The following is a 24,356-nucleotide window of genomic DNA, read 5'->3' as shown; positions in this document are numbered from 1 at the left end:
AGACCCCCCCCATATAGACCCCCCCATTTGCATCACATAACCTATAGACCCCTATATAGAACGATAGACCCTATAGACCTCTATGTACCCCTATATAGACCTATAGACCCTATAGACCCCTATATAGACCTATAGACCCTACAGACCCCTATGTACCCCTATATAGACCTATAGACCCTAGACCCCTATGTACCTCTATATAGACCTATAGACCCTATAGACCCCTATGTACCCCTATATAGAACCTATAGACCCTATAGACCTCTATGTACCCCTATATAGACCTATAGACCCTATAGACCCCTATGTACCCCTATATAGACCTATAGACCCTATAGACCCCTATATAGACCTATAGACCCTATAGACCCCCCTATAGACCCCTATAGACCACCCCCTATATAGACCCCCCCCCATTAACATCACATGACCTATGTACCCCTATATAGACCTATAGACCCTATAGACCCCTATATAGACCTATAGACCCTATAGAACCCTATGTACCCCTATATAGACCTATAGACCCTATAGACCCCTATAGACCCCTATATAGATCTATAGACCCTATGTACCCCTATATAGACCTATAGACCCTATAGACCCCAATAGACCCTATATAGACCTATAGACCCCTACAGACCCCTATATAGACCTATAGACCCCTATATAGACCTATAGACCCTCTATACCCCTATATATACCCTATATAATCCATAGGGTGCCCTGACGCAGCTGATCCAGTACTACCACCTTGAGGGGGGGGGGGGGGTTGGGATGGACAGCCCTATAGACCCCCCCCATTAACCTCACCTGACCTATAGACCCCTATAGACCCCTATATATACCCTATATAATCCATAGGGTGCCCTGACGCAGCTGATCCAGTACTACCACCTGGGGAAGGGGGGGGTTGGGATGGACAGCCCTATAGACCCCCCCCCCATTAACATCACATGACCTATATACCCTATATAGACCTATAGACCCTATAGACCCCTATGTACCCCTATATAGACCTATAGACCCTATAGACCCCTATAGACCCCCCCTATTAACATTACATGATCCATAGACCCCCTATATAGACCTATAGACCCCTATAGACCCCCCCATTAACATCACATGACCTATAGACCCCTATATAGACCTATAGACCCTATAGACCCCCCCATTAACCTCACATGACCTATAGACCCCTATAGACCCCTATATAGACCTAGAGACCCTATAGACCCCTATATAGACCTATAGACCCTATAGACCCCTATGTACCCCTATATAGACCTATAGACTCTATAGACCCCTATAGACCCCCTATATAGACCCTATAGACCCCTATAGACCCCTATATACGTATGTATATAATCCATAGGGTGCCCTGACGCAGCTGATCCACTACTACCACCTGTGGGGGGGGGGGGGTTGAGATGGACAGCCCTATAGACCCCCCCCATTAACCTCACATGACCTATAGGCCCCCTATATAGACCTATAGACCCTATATACTCCTATAGACCCCTCTCTATACCCTATATAATCCATAGGGTGCCCTGACGCAGCTGATCCAGTACTACCACCGGTTCCAGAAGGTTCTGGCTTTGCCCCCCTTCGTTCGGTTCCGGCTCGTGCCGACCTCATCAACATCCACCACCTCATGGTGGAGCTCAAGAAGCACAAACCCAACTTCTAAGACGGACCCCCCACACAAAGACCCCCCCCCAAATACCCTAAAGACCCCCCCCAACCCAAAGACCCCCCCCAAAGACCCCCATCAAAGACACCCCCCCAAAGACCCCCATCGGACACCCTAAAGACCCCCCCCCAACCCAAAGACCCCACTCAGATACCCTAAAGACCCCCCCCAACCCATGAACCCCCCCCAAAGACCCCCATCAAAGACCCCCCCCAAAGACCCCCCCCCAACCCTAAAGACCCCCCCCCAACCCATGGACACCCCCACCCAAAGACCCCCCCCAAAACCATGGACCCCCCCCAACCCTAAAGACCCCCCCCCATCCCGAAGACCCCCCCCAATGGACCCCCCCCCCATCCCAAAGACTCCCCCCCAACACAAAGACCCCCCCCCCCAAATACCCTAAAGACCCCCACACACACAAAGACCCCCCCCCATCCCAAAGACACCCCCCCAACACAAAGACCCCCCCCCAAACCATGGACCCCCCCAACCCAAAGACCCCCCACCCCAACCCATGGACCCCCATCAGATACCCTAAAGACCCCCCCCAACCCAAAGACCCCAACCCCAAACCATGGACCCCCCCCCAACCCAAAGACCCCCCCCAAAGACCCCACTCAGATACCCTAAAGACCCCCCCCCCAACCCATGAACCCCCCCCAAAGACCCCCATCAAAGACCCCCCCCAAAGACCCCCCCCCAACCCTAAAGACCCCCCCCCAACCCATGGACACCCCCACCCAAAGACCCCCCCCCAAAACCATGGACCCCCCCCAACCCTAAAGACGCCCCCCCAAAGACCCTCATCAAAGACCCCCCCCAACCCTAAAGACCCCACCCCACCCATGGATCCCCCCCCAACCCAAAGACCCCCTCAGATACCCTAAAGACCCCCCCCCAACTTCTAATACAGACCCCCCCCACACAAAGACCCCCCCCCATCCCAAAGACCCCCACCCCAACACAAAGACCCCCCCCCAATTCAAAGACCCCCCACCCCAACCCATGGACCCCCATCAGATACCCTAAAGACCACCCCAACCCAAAGACCCCCCCCCCCAAACCATGGACCCCCCCCCAACCCAAAGACCCCCCCCCAAAGACCCCCATCAAAGACCCCCCCCAAAGACCCCACTCAGATACCCTAAAGACCCCCCCCAACCCATGGACCCCCCCCCAACCCAAAGACCCCCCTCAAATACCCTAAAGACCCCCCCCCCAAAAGACCCCCCCACAAAGACCCCACATAAGACCCCCCCAGAGACCCCCCCAATAAAGATCAGATATACAAAACCCTCCAACCTCCACTTTATTGCCCCCCCCAATTCCCAACCCCAGACCCCCAGACCCCCCCCCCCAATTCCAACCCCAGACCCCCAGACCCCCCCCCACAATTCCAACCCCAGACCCCCAGACCCCCCCCACAATACCAACCCCAGACCCCCAACTCCCCCCCCCATTGGACCACCCCCCCCCAAATTGTGATGGTCCTTTAAGGGCTGGGGACCCCCCCCCCAATAAAGACCCCATTAGGGTGGGGGTCCCCATTGAAATGGGGGTCCCCAATGCCCCCATTAGAGTGGGGGGGGTCCCCAATGCCCCCATTAGGGTGAGGGGGGGTCCCAATGTCCCCATTAGAGTGGGGGTCCCCATTAGGGTGAGGGGGGGTCCCAATGTCCCTATTAGGGTGGGGGTCCCCATTAGAGTAAGGGGGTGGGGGTCCCCAATGTCCCCATTAGAGTGGGGGTCCCATTAGGGTGAGGGGGGGTCCCCAATGTCCCTATTAGGGTGGGGGTCCCCATTAGAGTAAGGGGGTGGGGGTCTTCAATGTCCCTATGGGAGGGGGTGTTGGGGGTCCCCCATGTCCCTATTAGAGTGGGGGTCCCCATTAGAGTGAGGGGGGGGTCCCCAATGTCCCCATTAGAGTGGGGGGTCCATATTAGCGTGGGGGGGGGGTCCCCAATGTCCCTATTAGTGGGGGAGGGGGGTCCCCAATGTCCCCATTAGAGTGGGGGGGGGCCCCTATAAGAATGGGGGGGGTCTCCAATGTCCCCATGGGGGGGGGGGGTCCCCAATGTCCCTATTAGTGGGGGGGGGGGTCTCCAATGTTCCCCATTAGAGTGGGGGGGGGTCCCTATTAGAGTAGGGGGGGGTCCCCATTGAAATGGGGGTCTCCAATGACCCCATCAGGGTGGGGGTCCCCATTAGAGTGGGGGGGGGGGTCCCTATAAGAGGGGGGGGGGTCCCCAATGTCCCCATTAGAGTGGGGGGGGGTCCCTATAAGAGTGGGGGGCTCCCAATGTCCCCATTAGAGTGGGGGGGGGTCCCCAATGAAAGGGGGGTCCCCAGCGCCCCCATCCATCACAGCACAGACCCCATTACCCCTTTTATTGGGGGGGGGGTCCCATTGTCCTTCATGCTGGTGATGACTGGGGGGTTACAATGGGGGTCTATGAATGAAGCCCCCCCCCCAAATTACTTCTGCTCCTTGGTGGGGGCGTAGTAGAGCTCCAGGGGTTTGCTGACCTTCCAGTACTTCTCATTGACCAGCTCCAGCGTCAGGGATCCATTCAGGGTCTGGGGGGGGGCAAAAAATGGGGGGGGGTCCTATAAGGTGGGGGGGGTCCTATGGGGTGGACCCATAGCCCCCCCCAGTGGTAGCATTAGGGAGATACTGAGTGTCTATGGGGTGGGGGGGGGTCCTAGAGGGTGTCCCCCCCCCCCAACCCCAGCGTCAGGGATCCATTCAGGGTCTGGGGGGGGGGTAAAAATATAGGGGGGGGTCAATGGGGTCCTATGGGGTGGGGGGGGGTCAATGGGGGTCCTATGGGGTGGGGGGTCCTATGGGGTGAACCCCCCAGCCCCCCAACTCCAGTATCAGGGGGGTCCTATGGGGTGTCCCCCCCCCCCAACTCCAGCGTCAGGGATCCGTTCAGGGTCTGGGGGGGGGGACAAAAATATGGGGGGGGTCAATGGGGTCCTATGGGGTCAATGGGGGTCCTATGGGGTGGGGGGGGGTCAATGGGGTCCTATGGGGTCAATGGGGTCCTATGGGGTGGGGGGGGGTCAATGGGGGTCCTATGGGGTGGGGGGTCCTATGGGTGGACCCCCAACCCCAGTATCAAGGGGGGTCCTATGGGGTGGGATGGGGGGGGAAATGGGGTCCTATGGGGTGGGGGGGGGGGTCAATGGGGGTCCTATGGGGTGGGGGGTCCTATGGGGTGGACCCATAGCACCCCCCCAGTGGTAGCATTAGGGAGATACTGAGTGTCTATGGGGTGGGGGAGGGTCCTATAGGGTGTCCCCCCCCCCAACTCCAGCGTCAGGGATCCGTTCAGGGTCTGGGGGGGGCAAATATATGGGGGGGGGTCAATGGGGTCCTATGGGGTCAATGGGGGTCCTATGGGGTGGGGGGGGAAAGGGAAGGGGTCCTATGGGGTGGGGGGGTCAATGGGGTCCTATGGGGTGGGGGGGAAAGGTAAGGGGTCCTATGGGGTGGGGGGGGGTCAATGGGGTCTATGGGGTGGGGGGGAAAGGTAAGGGGTCTATGGGGTGGGGGGGGTCAATGGGGGTCCTATGGTATGGGGTGGGGGGGTCAATGGGGGTCCTATGGGGTGGGGGGGCGGAGAAAGAGGGTCCTATGGGGTGGGAGGGGGGAAAAGGGGTCCCTATGGGGTGGGGGGGGAAAGGTAAGGGGTCCTAGGGGTGGGGGGGGTCCTATGGGGTGGGGGGGGAAAGGGAAGGGGTCCTATGGGGTGGGGGGGGTCCTATGGGGTGGGGGTGTTAAATGGGGGGGGGTCAATGGGGGTCCTATGGGGTGGGATGGGGGGGTCAATGGGGGTCCTATGGGATGGACCCCCCCCCCCAACCCCAGTATCAGGGACCCATTGAGTGTCTATGGGGTGGGGAGGGGACGGGGGGTGTCCTATGGGGTGGGATGGGGGGGGAAATGGGGTCCTATGGGGTGTGGGGGGGTCCTATGGGGTGGGGGGGAAAGGTAAGGGGTCCTATGGGGTGGGGGGGGTCAATGGGGTCCTATGGGGTGGGGGGGAAAGGTAAGGGGTCCTATGGGGTGGGGGGGGTCAATGGGGTCCTATGGGGTGGGGGGGAAAGGTAAGGGGTCCTATGGGGTGGGGGGGGTCAATGGGGGTCCTATGGGGGTGGGGGGGGGGGACAAAGGGGGTCCTATGGGGTGGGGGGGGGACAAAGGGGGTCCTATGGGGTGGGGGGGGAAAGGTAAGGGGTTCTATGGGATGGGGGGGGGTCAATGGGGGTCCTATGGGATGGGGTGGGGAGAAAGGGGGTCCTATGGGGTGGGGGGGGGGTCAATGGGGTGTCCCCCACCCCCCCCCAGCTCCAGTGTCAGGGGTCCATTCAGGGTCTGGGGGGGGGGGGAAATAATGGGGGGGGGTCAATGGGGTCCTATGGGGTGGGGGGTCCTATGGGGTGGACCCATAGCCCCCCCCAGTGGTAGCATTAGGGAGATACTGAGTGTCTATGGGGTGGGGGAGGGTCCTATAGGGTGTCCCCCCCCCCCCCAGCTCCAGCGTCAGCGATCCATTCAGGGTCTGGGGGGGGGGGGGAAAAATGGGGGGGGGTCAATGGGGTCCTATGGGGTCAATGGGGGTCCTATGGGGTGGGGGGTCCTATGGGGTGAACCCCCCAGCCCCCCAACTCCAGTATCAGGGGGTCCTATGGGGTGTCCCCCCCCCCAGCTCCAGTGTCAGGGATCCATTCAGGGTCTGGGGGGGGGCAAAAATATGGGGGGGGGTCAATGGGGTCCTATGGGGTCAATGGGGGTCCTATGGGGTGGGGGGGAAAGGTAAGGGGTCCTATGGGGGGGGGGGTCCTATGGTGTGGGATTGGGGGGGGAAAGGGGGTCCTATGGGGTGGAGGGGGGGTCAATGGGGGTCCTATGGGGTGGGGGGGGTCCTATGGGGTGGGATTGGGGGGGGGAAATGGGGGTCCTATGGGGTGGGGGATCCTATGGGGTGGGGGGGGTCAATGGGGTCCTATGGGGTGGGGGATCCTATGGGGTGGGGGAGGTCAATGGGGGTCCTATGGGGTGGGATGGGGAGGGAAAGGGGGTCCTATGGGGAGGGGAGGGGTGTCCTATGGGGTGAGGGGGGGGGGGGACAAAGGGGGTCCTATGGGGTGGGGGGGGAAAGGTAAGGGGTCCTATGGGGTGGGGGGGGGATGGGGGGGTGTCCTCTGGGGTGGGATGGGGGGGTCAGTGGGGGTCCTATGGGGGGGACCCGCCCCCCAACCCCAGTATCAGGACCCATTGAGTGTCTATGGAGTGGGGGGAGTGGGAAAGGGGGTCCTATGGGGTGGGGGGGGTCCTATGGGGTGTCCCCCCCCCCCAACTCCAGCGTCAGGGATCCATTCAGGGTCTGGGGGGGGGTAAAATATAGGGGGGGGTCAATGGGGTCCTATGGGGTCAATGGGGGTCCTATGGGGTGGGGGGTCCTATGGGGGTGAACCCCCAGCCCCCCAACCCCAGTATCAAGGGGGGTCCTATGGGGTGGGGGGGGAAAGGGAAGGGGTCCTATGGGGTGGGGGGGTCCTATGGGGTGGGGGTGTTAAATGGGGGGGTCAATGGGGTCCTATGGGGTGGGGGACGTCAATGGGGGTCCTATGGGGTTCCCCCCCCCCCCCCAACCCCAGTATCAGGGACCCATTGAGTGTCTATGGGGTGGGAGGGGATGGGGGGTGTCCTATGGGGTGGGATGGGGGGGGAAATGGGGTCCTATGGGGTGGGCGGGGGTCAATGGGGGTCCTATGGGGTGGGGGGTCCTATGGGGTGGACCCATAGCCCCCCCCCAGTGGTAGCATTAGGGAGATACTGAGTGTCTATGGGGTGGGGGGGGGTCCTAGAGGGTGTCCCCCCCCCCCCCCAGCTCCAGTGTCAGGGATCCGTTCAGGGTCTGGGGGGGGGCAAAAAATGGGGGGGGGTCAATGGGGTCCTATGGGGTGGGGGGGGGTCAATGGGGGTCCTATGGGGTGGGATAGGGGGGGAAAAGGGGGTCCTATGGGGTGTGTGGGGGGTGTCCTATGGGGTGGGATGGGGGGGTCAATGGGGTCCTATGGGGTCAATGGGGGTCCTATGGGGTGGGGGGGAAAGGGGTCCTATGGGGTGGGGGGGGTCAATGGGGGTCCTATGGGGTGGGGGGGGAAAATGGGGGTCCCTATGGGGTGCCCCCCCCCCCCCCAACCCCAGTATCAGGGACCCATTGAGTGTCTATGGGATCCTATGGGGTGGGGAGAAAGGGGGGTCCTATGGGGTGGGGGGGGTCCTATGGGGTGGACCCCCAACCCCCCCCCAGCTCCAGTGTCAGGGATCCATTCAGGGTCTGGGGGGGGGGCAAAAATATGGGGGGGGGTCAATGGGGTCCTATGGGGGGGGGGGGGTCAATGGGGGTCCTATGGGGTGGGATGGGGGGGGAAAAGGGGGTCCTATGGGGTGGGGGGGGTGTCCTATGGGGTGGGATGGGGGGGTCAATGGGGTCCTATGGGGTGACCCCCCCCCCCCAACCCCAGTATCAGGGACCCATTGAGTGTCTATGGGGTGGGGGGTGGGGGAAAGGGGGTCCTATGGGGTGGGGGGGGCACAGAGGGGGTCCTATGGGGTGGGGGTGTTAAATGGGTGGGGTCCTACGGGGGGCCCCTATGAGGGGTCCCTATGGGGTGATCCCTATGGGGGTCCCTATGGGGGGTCCTTAAAAGAGGGGTCCCTATGGGGGTCCATATAGGGGTCCATATGGGGGGGTCCATGTGGGAAGGTCCATACAGGAGTCCATATAGGGGGTCCTTACAGGGGGGTCCCTATGGGGGGTCCCTATGGGGGTCCCTATGGGGGTCCATATAGGGGTCCATATGGGGGTCCTATGGGGGTCCCTTACAAGGCGGTCCCTATGGGGATCCTATGGGGGGGTCCCTATGGGGGGGTCCCTATGGGAAGGTCCTTATGGGAAGGACCCTATGGGAGGATCATTACAGGGGGGTCCCTATGGGGGTCCCTATGGGGGGTCCCTATGGGGGGTCCCTATGGGAAGGTCCATATAGGGGTCCCTATGTGGGTCCCTATGGGGGATCCCTATGTGGGGGTCCATATGGAAAGGTCCCTATGGGGGTCCCTATGGTAGGTCCCTATGGGGGTCCCTATGGGGGGGTCCATATAGGGGTCCCTATGGGAAGGTCCCTATCGGGGGTCCCTATAGGAGGGTCCTTACAAGGGGGTCCCTATGGGGGGGTCCATATGGGGGGTCCTTACAGAGGGGTCCCTATGGGGGGGGTCCATATGAGAAGGTCCCTATGGGGGGGTCCATATGAGAAGATCCCTATAGGAAGGTCCTTACAAGGGGGTCCCTATGGGGGTCCCTATGGGGGTCTCTATGGGAAGGTCCCTATGGGGTGGTCCCTATGGGGGTCTCTATGGGAAGGTCCCTATGGGGGGTCCTTACAAGGGGGTCCCTATGGGGATCCCTATGGGGGGGTCCCTATGGGAAGGTCCCTATGGGGATCCCTATGTGGGGGTCCATATGGGAAGGTCCCTATGGGGGTCCCTATGGTAGGTCCCTATGGGGGGGTCCCTATGGGAGGATCCTTACAGGGGGGTCCCTATGGGAAGGTCCCTATGGGGGGGTCCATATGTGGGTCCCTATGGGGTGATCCCTATGGGGGTCCATATAGGGGTCCCTATGGGAAGGTCCCTATATGAGTCCCTATGGGGTGATCCCTATGGGGGTCCATAGAGGGATCCATATGTGGGTCTCTATGGGGTGATCCCTATGGGGGTCCATATAGGGGTCCATATGGGGTCCCTATGGGGGGGTCCCTATGGGGGTCCATATAGGGGTCCATATGGGGGTCCCTATGGGGGTCCCTATGGGGATCCCTATGGGGGGGTCCATATAGGGGTCCCTATTGGGGTCCCTATGAGGGGGTCCCTATGTGGGGTCCATATGGGGGTCCATATAGGGGTCCCTATGGGGGTCCATATGGGAAGGTCCCTATAGGGGTTCCTTAAAGGGGTCCATATGGGGGGTTCCAAGGGGGGGTCCCTATGGGGGGGTCCATATAGGGGGTCCATATGGGAAGGTCCTTACTAGGGGGATCCATATAGTGGGTCCCTATGAGAAGGTCCCTATGGGAAGGTCCATATGGAAAAGTCCCTATGGGGGGGTCCCTATGAGGGGTCCCTATGTGGGGTCCTTACAAGGGGGTCCCTATGGGAGTCCCTATGGGGGTCTCTATGGGAAGGTCCCTATGGGGTGGTCCCTATGGGGGGGTCCTTACAAGGGGGTCCCTATGGGAGTGTCCTTACAAGGGGGTCCCTATGGGGATCCCTATGTGGGGGTCCCTATAGGGGTTCCTTAAAGGGGTCCATATAGGGGGTCCCTATGGGGGGGTCCCTATGAGGGGTCCCTATGGGAGGTCCATATGGGGGGTCCCTATAGGGGGTCCCTATGGGGTGGTCCCTGTGGGGGGGTCCATATAGGAGGGTCCTTACAAGGGGGTCCCTACAAGGGGGTCCATATAGGGGTCCCTATGGGGGTCCCTATGAAGGGTCCCTATGGAGGGTCCCTATGGGGGATCCCTATGGGGGGGTCCCTATGGGAAGGTCCCTATAGGAAGGTCCTTATGGGAAGGACCCTATGGGAGGATCCTTACAGGGGGGTCCCTATGGGGGGGTCCCTATGGGGGGGTCCATATGGGAAGGTCCATATGAGAAGGTCCCTATGGGGGGTCCATATGGGAGGGTCCTTACAAGGGGGGTCCCTATGGGAAGGTCCCTATGGGGGTCCATATAGGGGTCCCTATGGGGGATCCCTATGTGGGGGTCCATATGGGAAGGTCCCTATAGGGGTCCCTATGGGGGGTCCCTATGGGGGTCCATATAGGGGTCCCTATGGGGGTCCCTATGGGGGGGTCCATATGGGAAGGTCCCTATGGGGGGGCCCATATGGGAAGGTCCCTATGGGAAGGTCCATATGGGGGTCCTTACAAGGGGGTCCCTATGAGGGGTCCCTATGGGGGTCCATATAGGGGTTCATATAGGAGGCCCATATGGGAAGGTCCCTATGGGGGGGTCCTTACAGGGGGGTCCCTATGGGAAGGTCCCTATGGGAAGGTCCATATGGGGGTCCATATAGGGGTCCCTATGGGGGGGTCCCTATGTGGGGTCCCTATGGGTCGTACCGTGAATGCCCCCCCCGTGGTGGTGATGTAGATGGTGTACTGCTTCTCACTGACGTCCTCCAGCCCCGCGGCGTCGGGTCCCGGGGTGGGGGTCTCCTCCAACGCGATCCGAAGGGCCAGGTACTTCGACAGGTGGTCCACCGTGGCGTTGGCTGTGGTCTTCACGTACCTATAGAGAGCAAGGGGGGTATATACAGCTGACAGGACCTGGGCTGGGCATCTATAGCCCTGCCAGGACCTGAGCTGGGCATCTATAGCCCTGCCAGGACCTAAGATCCCCCCATATATATACAGCCCTGCCAGGACCTGAGCTGGACATCTATAACCCTGCCAGGACCTAGTATTTCCCTGTATATATACAGCCCTGCCAGGACCTGAGCTGGGCATCTATAGCCCTGCCAGGACCTTGTATTGCCCTGTATATACAGCTGCCAGGACCTGAGCTGGGCATCTATAGCCCTGCCAGGACCTGGGCTGGGCATCTATAGCCCTGCCAGGACCTGGGCTGGGCATCTATAGCCCTGCCAGGACCTTGTATTACCCTGTATATATAGCCCTGCCAGGACCTGAGCTGGGCATCTATAGCCCTGCCAGGACCTGAGCTGGGCATCTATAGCCCTGCCAGGACCTAATATCCCCCCATATATATACAACCCTGCCAGGACCTGAGCTGGGCATCTATAGCCCTGCCAGGACCTAAGATCCCCCCCATATATATACAGCCCTGCCAGGACCTGAGCTGGGCATCTATAGCCCTGCCAGGACCTGGGCTGGGCATCTATAGCCCTGCCAGGACCTGAGCTGGGCATCTATAACCCTGCCAGGACCTGGGCTGGGCATCTATAACCCTGCCAGGACCTAGTATTGCCCTGTATATATACAACCCTGCCAGGACCTGAGCTGGGCATCTATAGCCCTGCCAGGACCTGGGCTGGGCATCTATAGCGCTGCCAGGACCTTGTATTGCCCTGTATATACAGCTGACAGAACCTAATATCCCCCCATATATATACAACCCTGCCAAGACCTGAGCTGGGCATCTATAGCCCTGCCAGGACCTAATAGTCTCCTGTATATACACCTGCCAGGACCTGAGCTGGGGATCTATAGCCCTGCCAGGACCTAATATCCCCCCATATATATACAGCCCTGCCAGGACCTAAGCTTAGCATCTATAGCCCTGCCAGGACCTAAGATTCTCCTGTATATACAGCTGCCAGGACCTAGGCTGGGCATCTATAGCCCTGCCAGGACCTGAGCTGGGCATCTATAGCCCTGCCAGGACCTGAGCTGGGCATCTATAGCCCTGCCAGGACCTGGGCTGGGCATCTATAGCCCTGCCAGGACCTGGGCTGGGCATCTATAGCCCTGCCAGGACCTAAGATTCCCCTGTGTATATAACTCTGCTAAGACCTGACTCCCAGTTCATTCACATATACCCCTGCCAGGACCCAACCCCCCCCCCCCCCCCATTTATCTCCCACCCCTTTATTTTATACCCCTTCCAGGACCCAAATCCCCCCCCCCCTTATTTCACTACACCCCTTTCAGGACCCAAATCCCCATTCAATCAATTCAATACACCCCTTCCAGGGACCCCAACCCACCCCCCCCTTATCTCCCCCCCTTCCAGGACCCCAACTCGCCCCATTCATTCACTACACCCCTTCCAGGACCCAACCCCACCCCCCCCTTTATTTTTATACCCCTTCCAGGACCCAATCCCCATTCATTCCATACACATACACCCCTTCCAGGACCCCAACCCGCCCCCCCATTATTTTATACACCCCTTCCAGGACCTAAAATCCCCAACCCCCCCCCCCCCCCCCCCCCCCCGTTTATTTTTATACCCCTTCCAGGACGCAAATCCCCCCTTTATACACATACACCCCTTCCAGGACCCAAACCCCCCATTCATTCACTACACCCCTTCCAGGACCCAACCCCACCCCCCCCTTTATTTTTATACCCCTTCCAGGACCCAACCCCCATTCATTCCATACACATCCCCCCCTTCCAGGACCCCAACCCCCCCCCATTATTTTATACACCCTTCCAGGACCCCAACCCCCCCCCCCCTTTATCTCCCCCCCTTCCAGGACCCCAACCCCCCCCCCTTTATTTTTACACCCCTTCCAGGACCCAAATCCCCCCCATTCATTCACTACACCCCTTCCAGGACCCAAATCCCATTCATTCCATACACATACACCCCTTCCAGGACCCCAAATCCCCCCCCCCAATTATTTTATACACCCCTTCCAGGACCCCAACCCTCCCCCTTATTTTTACACCCCTTCCAGGACCCCAAATCCCCCCCTTATTTCACTACACCCCTTCCAGGACCCAAATCCCCCCCTTAATTCACTACACCCCTTCCAGGACCCCAACCCCCCCCCCCCCCCCCTTTATTTTTATACCCCTTCCAGGACCCAAATCCCCCCCCCAATTATTTTTTACACCCCTTCAAGGACCCAAATCCCCCCCCCCCCCTTTATCTCCCCCCTTCTAGGACCCCAAAACCCCCCCCCCTTATTTTTACACCCCTTCCAGGACCCAAATCCCCCCCCCCTTATTTTTATACCCCTTCCAGGACCCAAATCCCCCCCATTCATTCACTACACCCCTTCCAGGACCCAAATCCCATTCATTCCATACACATACACCCCTTCCAGGACCCAAATCCCCCCCCCCCCCCCATTATTTTTTACACCCCTTCCAGGACCCAAATCCCCCCATTCATTCACTACACCCCTTCCAGGACCCAACCCCCATTCATTCCATACACATACACCCCTTCCAGGACCCAAATCCCCCCCCCCATTATTTTATACACCCCTTCCAGGACCCAAATCCCCCCCCCCCCTTATTTCTATACCCCTTCCAGGACCCAAAACCCCCCCCCCCTTATTTTTATACCCCTTCCAGGACCCAAATCCCCCCATTCATTCACTACCCCCCTTCCAGGACCCACCTTGTCTGCGAGTACTCCCCTTTATCCACCAATAGCGGATGAGGCCGGAAGACGAGCTCGATCTCACTTCCGCTGACGTCACTTCCGGCTTCCGGCGTGCTCCGCCCACCTCCTCCCCCTGCTCCTCCCCCACCACCACCACTTCCGGTTCCGGTTGTTCCACCACCACCACCACCACTTCCGGTATTTTCAACCGCCGTTTCTGGATCTACTTCCGGGCCGGAGTCATCGGAAGCTCGGGATCGCTTCCGGTGTGACGGTCCCGCTTCCGGGTGGCTGGGGGCGGACGCGGTGCTGAGGTGGGAGCGAGTGTCGCAATTGTCCTCCCCGCCGCTGAACGTCGCGTTGTCCGACTCGGCGTGTAACTTCCGGACACGCTGAGCTCTGATTGGATGAGAGGGAGGAAGAGGCGGGGCGTAAGGGGATGGAGTGGGATGTGATTGGGTGAGAGGGGGAAGTGGGAGGGTGTAAGCAGCGTGCTGGGCGGTGATTGGGTGGGGGGAGTGGGCGGGGATTTGAGCGCACGCTGTGCCCTGATTGGATGGGGGAAGAGGGAGGGGCGTTGAGCACATGCTGTGCTCTGATTGGATGAGGGACAAGGGGGCGGGGCGTTGAGCGCATACTGAGGCCTGATTGGATGATATGAGTGGGCGGGGCGTTGAGCACATGCTGCGCTCTGATTGGATGAAGGAAGTGGGCGGGGCGTTGAGCTCAAACTGAGCCCTGATTGGATGATGGGAGTGGGCGGGGCATATAACTGCTTGCTGAGCTCTGATTGGATGGGGGAAGTGGGCCGGGGCGTAAGAGGACGGAGCGAGCCGTGATTGGATGAGAGGGAGGAGGGGGCGGGTGTAAGCGCATGCTGTGCTCTGATTGGATGGGGGACGTGGGCGGGGCGTTGAGTACATGCTGAGCCCTGATTGGATGGGGGGGAGTGGGCGGGTGTAAGCATACGCTGTGCTCTGATTGGATAAGGGGAGTGGGCGGGGTCTAAGCGGACACGTTGCGCTCTGATTGGATGAGAGGGGGAAATGGGCGGGGCGTTGAGCACGTGATGCGCCCTGATTGACAGGTGGGCGGGGCTTTGACCATGTGCTGTGCCCCGATTGGATGAGGGGAGTGGGCGGAGCGTAAGAGGACGGAGCGAGCCGTGATTGGATGAGAGGAAGAAGTGGGCGGGTGTAAGCACACATGCTATGCTCTGATTGGATGGGAGGAGTGGGCGGTGTGTATATGGGGGTCCTGGCAGGGGTGTATAGGGGGATAGGAGGATTCTGGGTCCTGGCAGGAGTGTATATGGGATAAGAGGATCTTGGGTCCTGGCAGGGTTATATGGGGTAAAAGGATCTTGGGTCCTGGCAGGGGTGTATATGGGAGGTCCTGGTAGGGTTATATGGGGTGTTAAGAGGATCTTGGGTCCTGGCAGGGGTGTATATGGGAGGTCCTGGCAGGGTTATATGGGGGGTTAAGAGGATCTTGGGTCCTGGAAGGGGTATATGGGGGGGGTAAGAGGATCTTGGGTCCTGGCAGGGGTGTATAGGGGCTAAGAGGATCATGGGTCCTGGCAGGGTTATATGGGGGGTGTTAAGAGGATCTTGGGTCCTGGCAGGGGTATATGGGGGGATAGGAGGATCTTGGGTCCTGGCAGGGGTGTATATGGGAGGTCCTGGCAGGGTTATATGGGGTGTTAAGAGGATCTTGGGTCCTGGCAGGGGTGTATGAGGGGTCCTGGCAGGGGTGTATACAGGAGTCCTGGCAGAGATATATGGGGGGGGATAGGAGGATCTTGGGTCCTGGCAGGGGTGTATAGGGGGGAAAAGAAGACCCTGGGTCCTGGCAGGGGTGTATGGATGGAAGGAGGATCTTGGATCCTGGCAGGGTTATATGGGATAAGAGGATCTTGGGTCCTGGCAGGGGTGTATACAGTAGGTCCCGGCAGTGGTGTATGGGGGGGGATAAGAAGATCATAGGTCCTGGCAGGGGTGTATAGGGGGTAAGAGGATCCTGGGTCCTGGTAGGGGTATATGGGGGGGTGTATATGGGGGTCCTGGCAGGGGTGTATAGGGGAGGTCCTGGCAGGGGTATATGGGGGGGTAGGAGGATCTTGGGTCCTGGCAGGGTTATATAGGGGGATAGGAGGATCTTAGGTCCTGTCAGGTGTGTATGGGGGGATCCTGGCAGGGATGTATAGGGGGTAAAAGAATCTTGGGTCCTGGCAGGGGTGTATGGGGGGGGTTAAGAGGATCTTGGGTCCTGGCAGGGGTGTATAGGGGGATAGGAGGATCTTAGGTCCTGGCAGGTGTGTATGGGCGGTTAAAAGGATCATGGGTCCTGGTAGTGGTGTATGGGGGGTGTAGGAGGATCTTGGGTCCTGGCAGGGGTATATGGGGGGGGTAGGAGGATCTTGGGACCCGGCAGGGTTATATATGGGGTGTTAAGAGGATCTTGGGTCCTGGCAGGGTTATATGGGGTGTTAAGAGGATCTTGGGTCCTGGCAGGGGTGTATGGGGGGGGTTAAGAGGATCTTGGGTCCTGGCAGGGGTGTATGGGGGGATCCTGGCAGGGGTATATGGGGGATAGGAGGATCCTGGGTCCTAGCAGGGGTGTATGGGGGGTATCCTGGCAGGGGTGTATATGGGATAGGAGGACTCTGGGTCCTGGCAGGGGTATATGGGGTGTTAAGAGGATCTTGGGTCCTGGCAGGAGTGTATATGGGAGGTCCTGGCAGGGTTATATGGGGTGTTAAGAGGATCTTGGGTCCTGGCAGGGGTATATGGAGGGAAGGAGGATCTTGGGTCCTGGCAGGGGTGTATGGGGGGTATCCTGGCAGGGGTGTATATGGGATAGGAGGACTCTGGGTCCTGGCAGGGGTGTATGGGGGGGTGTTAAGAGGATCTTGGGTCCTGGCAGGGGTGTATATGGGAGGTCCTGGCAGGGTTATATGGGGTGTTAAGAGGATCTTGGGTCCTGGCAGGGGTGTATAGGGGGATAGGAGGATCTTGGGTCCTGGCAGGGGTGTATATGGGAGGTCCTGGCAGGGATGTATATGGGAGGTCCTGGCAGGGGTGTATGGGGGGGTTAAGAGGATCTTGGGTCCTGGCAGGGGTGTATGGGGGGGTAGGAGGATTCTGGGTCCTGGCAGTGGTGTATGGGGGGGGGGGGGGGTAGGAGATTTCTGGGTCCTGGCAGAGGTGTATAGGGGGGGTCCTGGTAGGGGTGTATGTGGGAGGTCCCGGGAGTGGTGTATGGGGGGGGTAAGAGGATCTTGGGTCCTGGCAGGGGTGTATATGGGAGGTCCTGGCAGGGGTATATGGGGGGGATAGGAGGATCTTGGGTCCTGTCAGGTGTGTATGGGGCTGTCGCCCTACCTGTGCATGGCCTGCATCTTGAGCCCCTCCTCGATGCTGCTGCTGAGCGCCTGCTGGTTGTGGAGGCGGCTGAGCTTGGCCAGCACTCGGTCCTGGTGAGCCTCGTATTCATCGCGACTCGGGTAAATCTTGGAGATCAGGGCGTCGAAATTGGGGTCGGGACGAAGGGAACGTTTGGAAACCAGCTTCTTACGGCACGTGGGGCACTCCTTGTTCCTATGGGGAGAGGAATGGGGCGGGAGGGGGTTATATGGGATTCTATGGGTATGTGGGGCACTCCTTGTTCCTATGGGGGGAGGAATGGGGTTATATGGGGATCCTATGGGATTCTATGGGGCACTCCTTGTTCCTATGGGGGGCACAGATAGAACACAACGGGGTTATATGGGATTCTATGGGTATGTGGGGCACTCCTTGTTCCTATGGGGAGAGGAATGGGGCTGGGTGGGAACCTATGGGATTCTATGGGGCAGGATGGGATCCTATGGGTATGTGGGGCACTCCTTGTTCCTATGGGGAGAGGAATGGGGCTGGGTGGGATCCTATGGGGCCTGGATGGGATTCTATGGGATTCTATGGGTATGTGGGGCACTCCTTGTTCCTATGGGGGGAGGAATGGGGCAGGATGGGATCCTATGAGATCCTATGGGATTCTATGGGGATGTGGGGCACTCCTTGTTCCTATGGGGAGAGGAATGGGGCTGGATGGGATCCTATGGGATTCTATGGGTATGTGGGGCACTCCTTGTTCCTATGGGGAGAGGAAATGGGGCTGGGTGGGATCCTATGGGGCCTGGATGGGATTCTATGGGTATGTGGGGCACTCCTTGTTCCTATGGGGGGCACAGATAGAACAGGACAGGGTTATATGGGATTCTATGGGTATGTGGGTATGTGGGGCACTCCTTGTTCCTATGGGGAGAGGAATGGGGCGGGAGGGGGTTATATGGGATTCTATGGGTATGTGGGGCACTCCTTGTTCCTATGGGGGGAAGAATGGGGCGGGAGGGGGTTATATGGGGATCATATGGGATTCTATGGGTATGTGGGGCACTCCTTGTTCCTATGGGGGGAGGAAATGGGGGGGGGCACAGATAGAACACGACAGGGTTATATGGGATTCTATGGGTATGTGGGGCACTCCTTGTTCCTATGGGGGGAGGAAATGGGGTGGGAAAAGGTTATATGGGATTCTATGGGGCACTCCTTGTTCCTATGGGGGGAGGAATGGGGCTGGATGGGAACCTATGGGGCCTGGATGGGATTCTATGGGTATGTGGGGCACTCCTTGTTCCTATGGGGAGAGGAAATGGGGCTGGGTGGGATCCTATGAGATCCTATGGGATTCTATGGGTATGTGGGGCACTCCTTGTTCCTATGGGGGAGGAATGGGGCAGGATGGGAACCTATGGGGCCTGGATGGGATTCTATGGGTATGTGGGGCACTCCTTGTTCCTATGGGGGGAGGAATGGGGTGGGAAAAGGTTATATGGGATTCTATGGGGCACTCCTTGTTCCTATGGGGAGAGGAATGGGGCTGGGTGGGATCCTATGGGATTCTATGGGATTCTATGGGTATGTGGGGCACTCCTTGTTCCTATGGGGGGAGGAATGGGGCTGGGTGGGATCCTATGGGATTCTATGGGGTCTGGATGGGATTCTATGGGTATGTGGGGCACTCCTTGTTCCTATGGGGGGAGGAATGGGGCTGGGTGGGATCCTATGGGATTCTATGGGGTCTGGATGGGATTCTATGGGTATGTGGGGCACTCCTTGTTCCTATGGGGGGAGGAATGGGGCAGGATTGGATCCTATGAGATCCTATGGGGCCTGGATGGGATTCTATGGGTATGTGGGGCACTCCTTGTTCCTATGGGGGGAGGAATGGGGCGGGAGGGGGTTATATGGGATTCTATGGGGCCTGGATGGGATTCTATGGGAATGTGGGGCACTCCTTGTTCCTATGGGGAGAGGAATGGGGCGGGAGGGGGTTATATGGGGATCCTATGGGGCCTGAATGGGATCCTATGGGATTCTATGGGTATGTGGGGCACTCCTTGTTCCTATGGGGGGAAGAATGGGGCTGGATGGGAACCTATGGGATTCTATGGGGCACTCCTTGTTCCTATGGGGGGAGGAAATGGGGTTATATGGGGATCCTATGGGATTCTATGGGATACTATGGGGATGTGGGGCACTCCTTGTTCCTATGGGGAGAGGAATGGGGTGGGAGGGGGTTATATGGGGATCCTATGGGGCCTGAATGGGATCCTATGGGATTCTATGGGTATGTGGGGCACTCCTTGTTCCTATGGGGAGAGGAATGGGGCTGGGTGGGATCCTATGACATCCTATGGGATTCTATGGGTATGTGGGGCACTCCTTGTTCCTATGGGGAGAGGAATGGGGCTGGGTGGGATCCTATGGGATTCTATGGGTATGTGGGGCACTCCTTGTTCCTATGGGGGGAGGAAATGGGGTGGGAGGGGGTTATATGGGGTCTGGAAGGGATCCTATGGGATTCTATGGGTATGTGGGGCACTCCTTGTTCCTATGGGGAGAGGAATGGGGCGGGAGGGGGTTATATGGGATTCTATGGGGCACTCCTTGTTCCTATGGGGGGCACAGATAGAACAGGACGGGGTTATATGGGATTCTATGGGTATGTGGGGCACTCCTTGTTACTATGGGGGGAGGAATGGGGCAGGATGGGAACCTATGGGGCCTGGATGGGATTCTATGGGTATGTGGGGCACTCCTTGTTCCTATGGGGGGAGGAATGGGGCGGGAGGGGGTTATATGGGGATCCTATGGGGCACTCCTTGTTCCTATGGGGAGAGGAATGGGGTGGGAAAAGGTTATATGGGGCCTGAATCCTATGGGATTCCATAGGGTCTGGATGGGATTCTATGGGTATGTGGGGCACTCCTTGTTCCTATGGGGGGAAGGAATGGGGCAGGATGGGATCCTATGGGATTCTATGGGTATGTGGGGCACTCCTTGTTCCTATGGGGGGCACAAAAGGGATGGGAGGTGATTACATGGGGATCCTATGGGATTCTATGGGTATGTGGGGCACTCCTTGTTCCTATGGGGGGCACAGATAGAACAGGACGGGGTTATATGGGATTCTATGGGTATGTGGGGCACTCCTTGTTCCTACGGGGGGAAGGAATGGGTCTGGATGGGATCCTATAAGATCCTATGGGGCACTCCTTGTTCCTATGGGGGGAAGAAATGGGCCCCATGGAATCCCATAGGATCCCATCCAGGCCCCATAGAATCCCATAGGATCCCTTCCAGACCCCATATAACCCCCTCCTGTTCCGTTTGTGCCCCCCATAGGATGGATTCTATGGGTTCCTATGGGTTCCTATGGGGTCTGAATGGGATCCTATGGGTTCCTATGGGGTCTGAATGGGATCCTAGGGATTCCTATGGGGACCAAAGGGATCCTATGGGGTCCAATGGGGTCTGAATGGGATCCTAGGGATTTCTATGGGATCCTATGGGTTCCTATGGGGTCCTATGGAGTCTGAATGGGATCCTATGGGCTCCTATGGGGTCTGAATGGGATTCTATGGGTTCCTATGGGGTCTGAATGGGATCCTATGGGATTCTATGGGGTCTGAATGGGATCCTATGGGTTCCTATGGGGTCTGAATGGGATCCTATGGGTTCCTATGGGGTCTGAATGGGATCCTGTGGGATCCTACGGATTCCTATGGGGTCCAAAGGGATCCTATGGGTTCCTATGGGGTCTGAATGGGATCCTACGGGTTCCTATGGGGTCTGAATGAGATTCTGTGGGTTCCTATGGGTTCCTATGGGGTCTGAATGGGATCCTACAGATTCCTATGGGGTCCAAAGGGATCCTATGAGTTCCTATGGGGTCCAAAGGGATCCTATGGGTTCCTATGGGGTCTGAATGGGATCCTATGGATTCCTATGGGTTCCTATGGGGTCTGAATGGGATCCCAGGGATTCCTATGGGATCCTATGGGTTCTTATGGGGTCTGAATGGGATCCTAGGGATTTCTATGGGATCCTATGGGTTCCTATGGGGTCTGAATGGGATCCTGTGGGATCCTACGGATTCCTATGGGGTCTGAATGGGATCCTACGGGTTCCTATGGGGTCTGAATGGGATTCTATGGGATCCTATGGGTTCCTATGGAGTCTGAATGGGATCCTAGGGATTTCTATGGGATCCTATGGGGTCCAATGGGGTCTGAATGGGATCCTATAGGTTCCTATGGAATCTGAATGGGATCCTATGGGGTCTGGATGGGATTCTATGGGTTCTTATGTGTTCCTATGTGTCCCATACCCGCTGCGCAGCGCGGTGACGATGCAGTCGGAGCAGAAGCGATGCAGGCACTCCTTGGTGGTCATGGTGTTCTTCAGCATGTCCAGGCAGATGGGGCACATCAACTCGCTGTGCAGGCTGCGAGGGGACACCGCGATCTCCGTCCCGTCCATGATGGCTTCCTGGGGACACATGGGCACTATGACCCATTGAGGCCTAGCAGACCCCATTCAGGCCCCATTGAGGCCTACCAGATCCCGTTTAGGCCCCATTAAGGCCTACCAGGCGCCATTCAGGCCCCATTGAGGCCTACCAGGCCCCGTTCAGGCCCCATTGAGGCCTAGCAGACCTCATTCAGACCCCATTGAGGCCTACCAGGCCCCGTTCAGGCCCCAGTGAGGCCTACCAGGCCGCATTTAGGCCCCATTAAGGCCTACTAGAACCCGTTCAGGCCCCATTGAGGCCTACCAGACCCCGTTTAGGCCCCATTGAGGCCTACCAAACCCCATTCAGGCCCCATTGAGGCCTACCAGGCCCCATTCAGGCCCCATTGAGGCCTACCAAACCCCATTCAGGCCCCATTGAGGCCTACCAGGCCCCATTCAGGCCCCATTCAGGCCTACCAGGCCCCATTCAGGCCCCATTGAGGCCTACCAGATCCTGTTTAGGCTCCATTGAGGCCTACCAGGCGCCATTTAGGCCCCACTGAGGCCTACCAGGCCACACTGTGGCCTACCAGGCACCATTCAGGCCCCATTGAGGCCTACCAGGCCCCGTTCAGGCCCCATTGAGGCCTACCAGACCCCATTCAGGCCCCATTGAGGCCTACCAGATCCCATTTAGGCTCCATTGAGGCCTACCAGGCGCCATTTAGGCCCCACTGAGGCCTACCAGGCCCCATTGAGGCCTACTAGAACCCGTTCAGGCCCCACTGATGCCTACCAGGCCCCGTTCAGGCCCCATTGAGGCCTACCAGGCCCCGTTCAGGCCCCATTGAGGCCTACCAGATCCCGTTTAGGCTCCATTGAGGCCTACCAGGCCTTGTTCAGGCCCCATTGAGGCCTACCAGGCCACATTTAAGTCCTGTTTAGGCCCCATTGAGGCCTACCAGGCCCCGTTCAGGCCCCATTGAGGCCTACCAGGCCCCGTTCAGGCCCCATTGAGGCCTACTAGGCCCCGTTTAGGCCCCACTGCGGCCTACCAAACCCCGCTTAGACCCTGTTCAGGCCCCACTGAGGCCTACCAGGCCGCATTTAAGTCCTGTTTAGGTCCCATTAAGGCCTACCAGGCCTCATTTAGGCCCCATTGAGGCCTACTAGAACCCGTTCAGGCCCCATTGAGGCCTACCAGACCCCGTTTAGGCCCCATTGAGGCCTACCAGGCCCTATTAGGGCCCCATTGAGGCCTACCAGGCCCCGTTTAGGCCCCACTGAGGCCTACCAGGCCCCACTGTGGCCTACCAGGCACCATTCAGACCCCATTGAGGCCTACCAGGCCCCGTTCAGGCCCCACTGAGGCCTACCAGGCCGCATTTAGGCCCCATTAAGGCCTACTAGAACCCGTTCAGGCCCCATTGAGGCCTACCAGACCCCGTTTAGGCCCCATTGAGGCCTACCAGGCCCTATTAGGGCCCCACTGATGCCTACCAGGCCCTGTTCAGGCCCCATTGAGGCCTACCAGGCCCCGTTTAGGCCCCATTGAGGCCTACCAGGCCCCGTTCAGGCCCCATTGAGGCCTAACAGATCCCGTTTAGGCCCCATTGAGGCCTACCAGGCCCCGTTTAGGCCCCATTGAGGCCTACCAGGCCCCGTTCAGGCCCCATTGAGGCCTACCAGGCCCCGTTCAGGCCCCATTGAGGCCTACCAGGCCCCGTTCAGGCCCCATTGAGGCCTACTAGAACCCGTTCAGGCCCCATTGAGGCCTACCAGGCCCCATTCAGGCCCCACTGATGCTTACCAGGGCCCATTCAGGCCCCACTGAGGCCTACCAGACCCCGTTTAGGCCCCATTGAGGCCTACCAGGCCACATTTAAGTCCTGTTCAGGCCCCATTGAGGCCTACCAGACCCCGTTTAGGCCCCACTGATGCCTACCAAACCCCATTTAGGCCCCATTGAGGCCTACCAGACCCCGTTTAGGCCCCATTGAGGCCTACCAGGCCCCGTTCAGGTCCCATTGAGGCCTACCAGACCCCGTTCAGGCCCCACTGATGCCTACCAGGCCCCGTTTAGGCCCCATTGAGGCCTACCAGGCCCCGTTTAGGCCCCATTGAGGCCTACCAGGCCCTGTTCAGGCCCCATTGAGGCCTACCAGGCCCCGTTCAGGCCCCATTGAGGCCTACCAGGCCCCGTTCAGGCCCCATTGAGGTCTACCAGGCCCCGTTCAGGCCCCATTGAGGCCTACCAGGCCCCGTTTAGGCCCCATTCAGGCCCCATTCAGGTCTACTAGGCCCCGTTTAGGCCCCATTGAGGCCTACCAGGCCCCGTTTAGGCCCCATTGAGGCCCATTGAGGCCTACCAGGCCCCATTGAGGCCTACCAGACCCCGTTTAGGCCCCATTGAGGCCTACCAGGCCCCGTTCAGGCCCCACTGCGGCCTACAAGGCCCCGTTCAGGCCCCGTCCCTCCGTTACCTGCGGGGTCCGGTGCAGCTCATACAGGCTGAGCTCCCACGTCTTGCTGGCGCTCTGAGCGTTGGCGGGGGCGGCCATGATGGCCGGGACCCCCCCCGGGATCCCCCCGGACCCCTCCGCGCCTCCCCTTCCCCGCTCCTGCCCGCTATGGCGGCGCCCGACTTCCGCTTCCG

General features: G+C 59.0%; 2 protein-coding genes across 3 annotated transcripts in view; one reads left to right on the top strand and one right to left on the bottom strand.

Annotated features, from left to right (window-relative positions):
- VPS52 (VPS52 subunit of GARP complex) overlaps positions 1-1,693 on the top strand; it is a 68,850-nt gene extending 67,157 nt beyond the window's left edge. Inside the window, exon 16 of the mRNA XM_085532665.1 lies at positions 1,590-1,693. Coding sequence (XP_085388791.1) covers positions 1,590-1,693 — 104 coding nt within the window. The remainder of the gene's footprint in view (positions 1-1,589) is intronic.
- Positions 1,694-4,072: 2,379 nt separating this feature from the next.
- Positions 4,073-24,338, bottom strand: RING1 (ring finger protein 1). 2 transcript variants are annotated; one of them, XM_085533027.1, is made up of 6 exons: positions 24,184-24,338; positions 21,576-21,736; positions 17,246-17,461; positions 13,878-14,261; positions 10,901-11,069; positions 4,073-4,276 (listed from the first exon to the last, which is right to left on the bottom strand). In XM_085533027.1, the coding sequence occupies exons 1-6, from the start codon at positions 24,259-24,261 to the stop codon at positions 4,175-4,177; spliced, it is 1,110 nt and encodes a 369-aa protein (XP_085389153.1). In that variant the 5' UTR covers positions 24,262-24,338; the 3' UTR covers positions 4,073-4,174. The 2 variants fall into 2 exon arrangements, with proteins under 2 accessions (XP_085389153.1, XP_085389154.1); XM_085533028.1 differs by lacking the exons at positions 13,878-14,261; positions 17,246-17,461; positions 21,576-21,736; positions 24,184-24,338 and adding exons at positions 11,306-11,338; positions 11,529-11,724 and having other exon boundaries at positions 10,901-11,169.
- Positions 24,339-24,356: the final 18 nt, after the last annotated feature.

The sequence above is a fragment of the Coturnix japonica genome, unplaced genomic scaffold, assembly GCF_054131305.1.
Source record: "Coturnix japonica strain WE unplaced genomic scaffold, WE-NBRP24 Scf050, whole genome shotgun sequence".
NCBI classification, from domain to species: domain Eukaryota; kingdom Metazoa; phylum Chordata; class Aves; order Galliformes; family Phasianidae; genus Coturnix; species Coturnix japonica.
The sequence above is the reverse complement of the archived record's forward strand: the minus strand, read 5'-3'. Positions and strand labels throughout refer to the sequence as shown.

Bases quoted from the DNA above. Each gene is read 5' to 3' on its own strand.
- RING1 (XM_085533027.1), bottom strand. From the start codon at position 24,261: ATGGCCGCCCCCGCCAACGCTCAGAGCGCCAGCAAGACGTGGGAGCTC. The intron at 11,070-13,877 runs GTGGGTCCTGGA...TGCTCTCTATAG, and splicing joins GGGGAGTACTCGCAGACAAG to GTACGTGAAGACCACAGCCA. The intron at 4,277-10,900 runs GTACGACCCATA...GCCCCCCCCCAG, and splicing joins CCACGGGGGGGGCATTCACG to ACCCTGAATGGATCCCTGAC.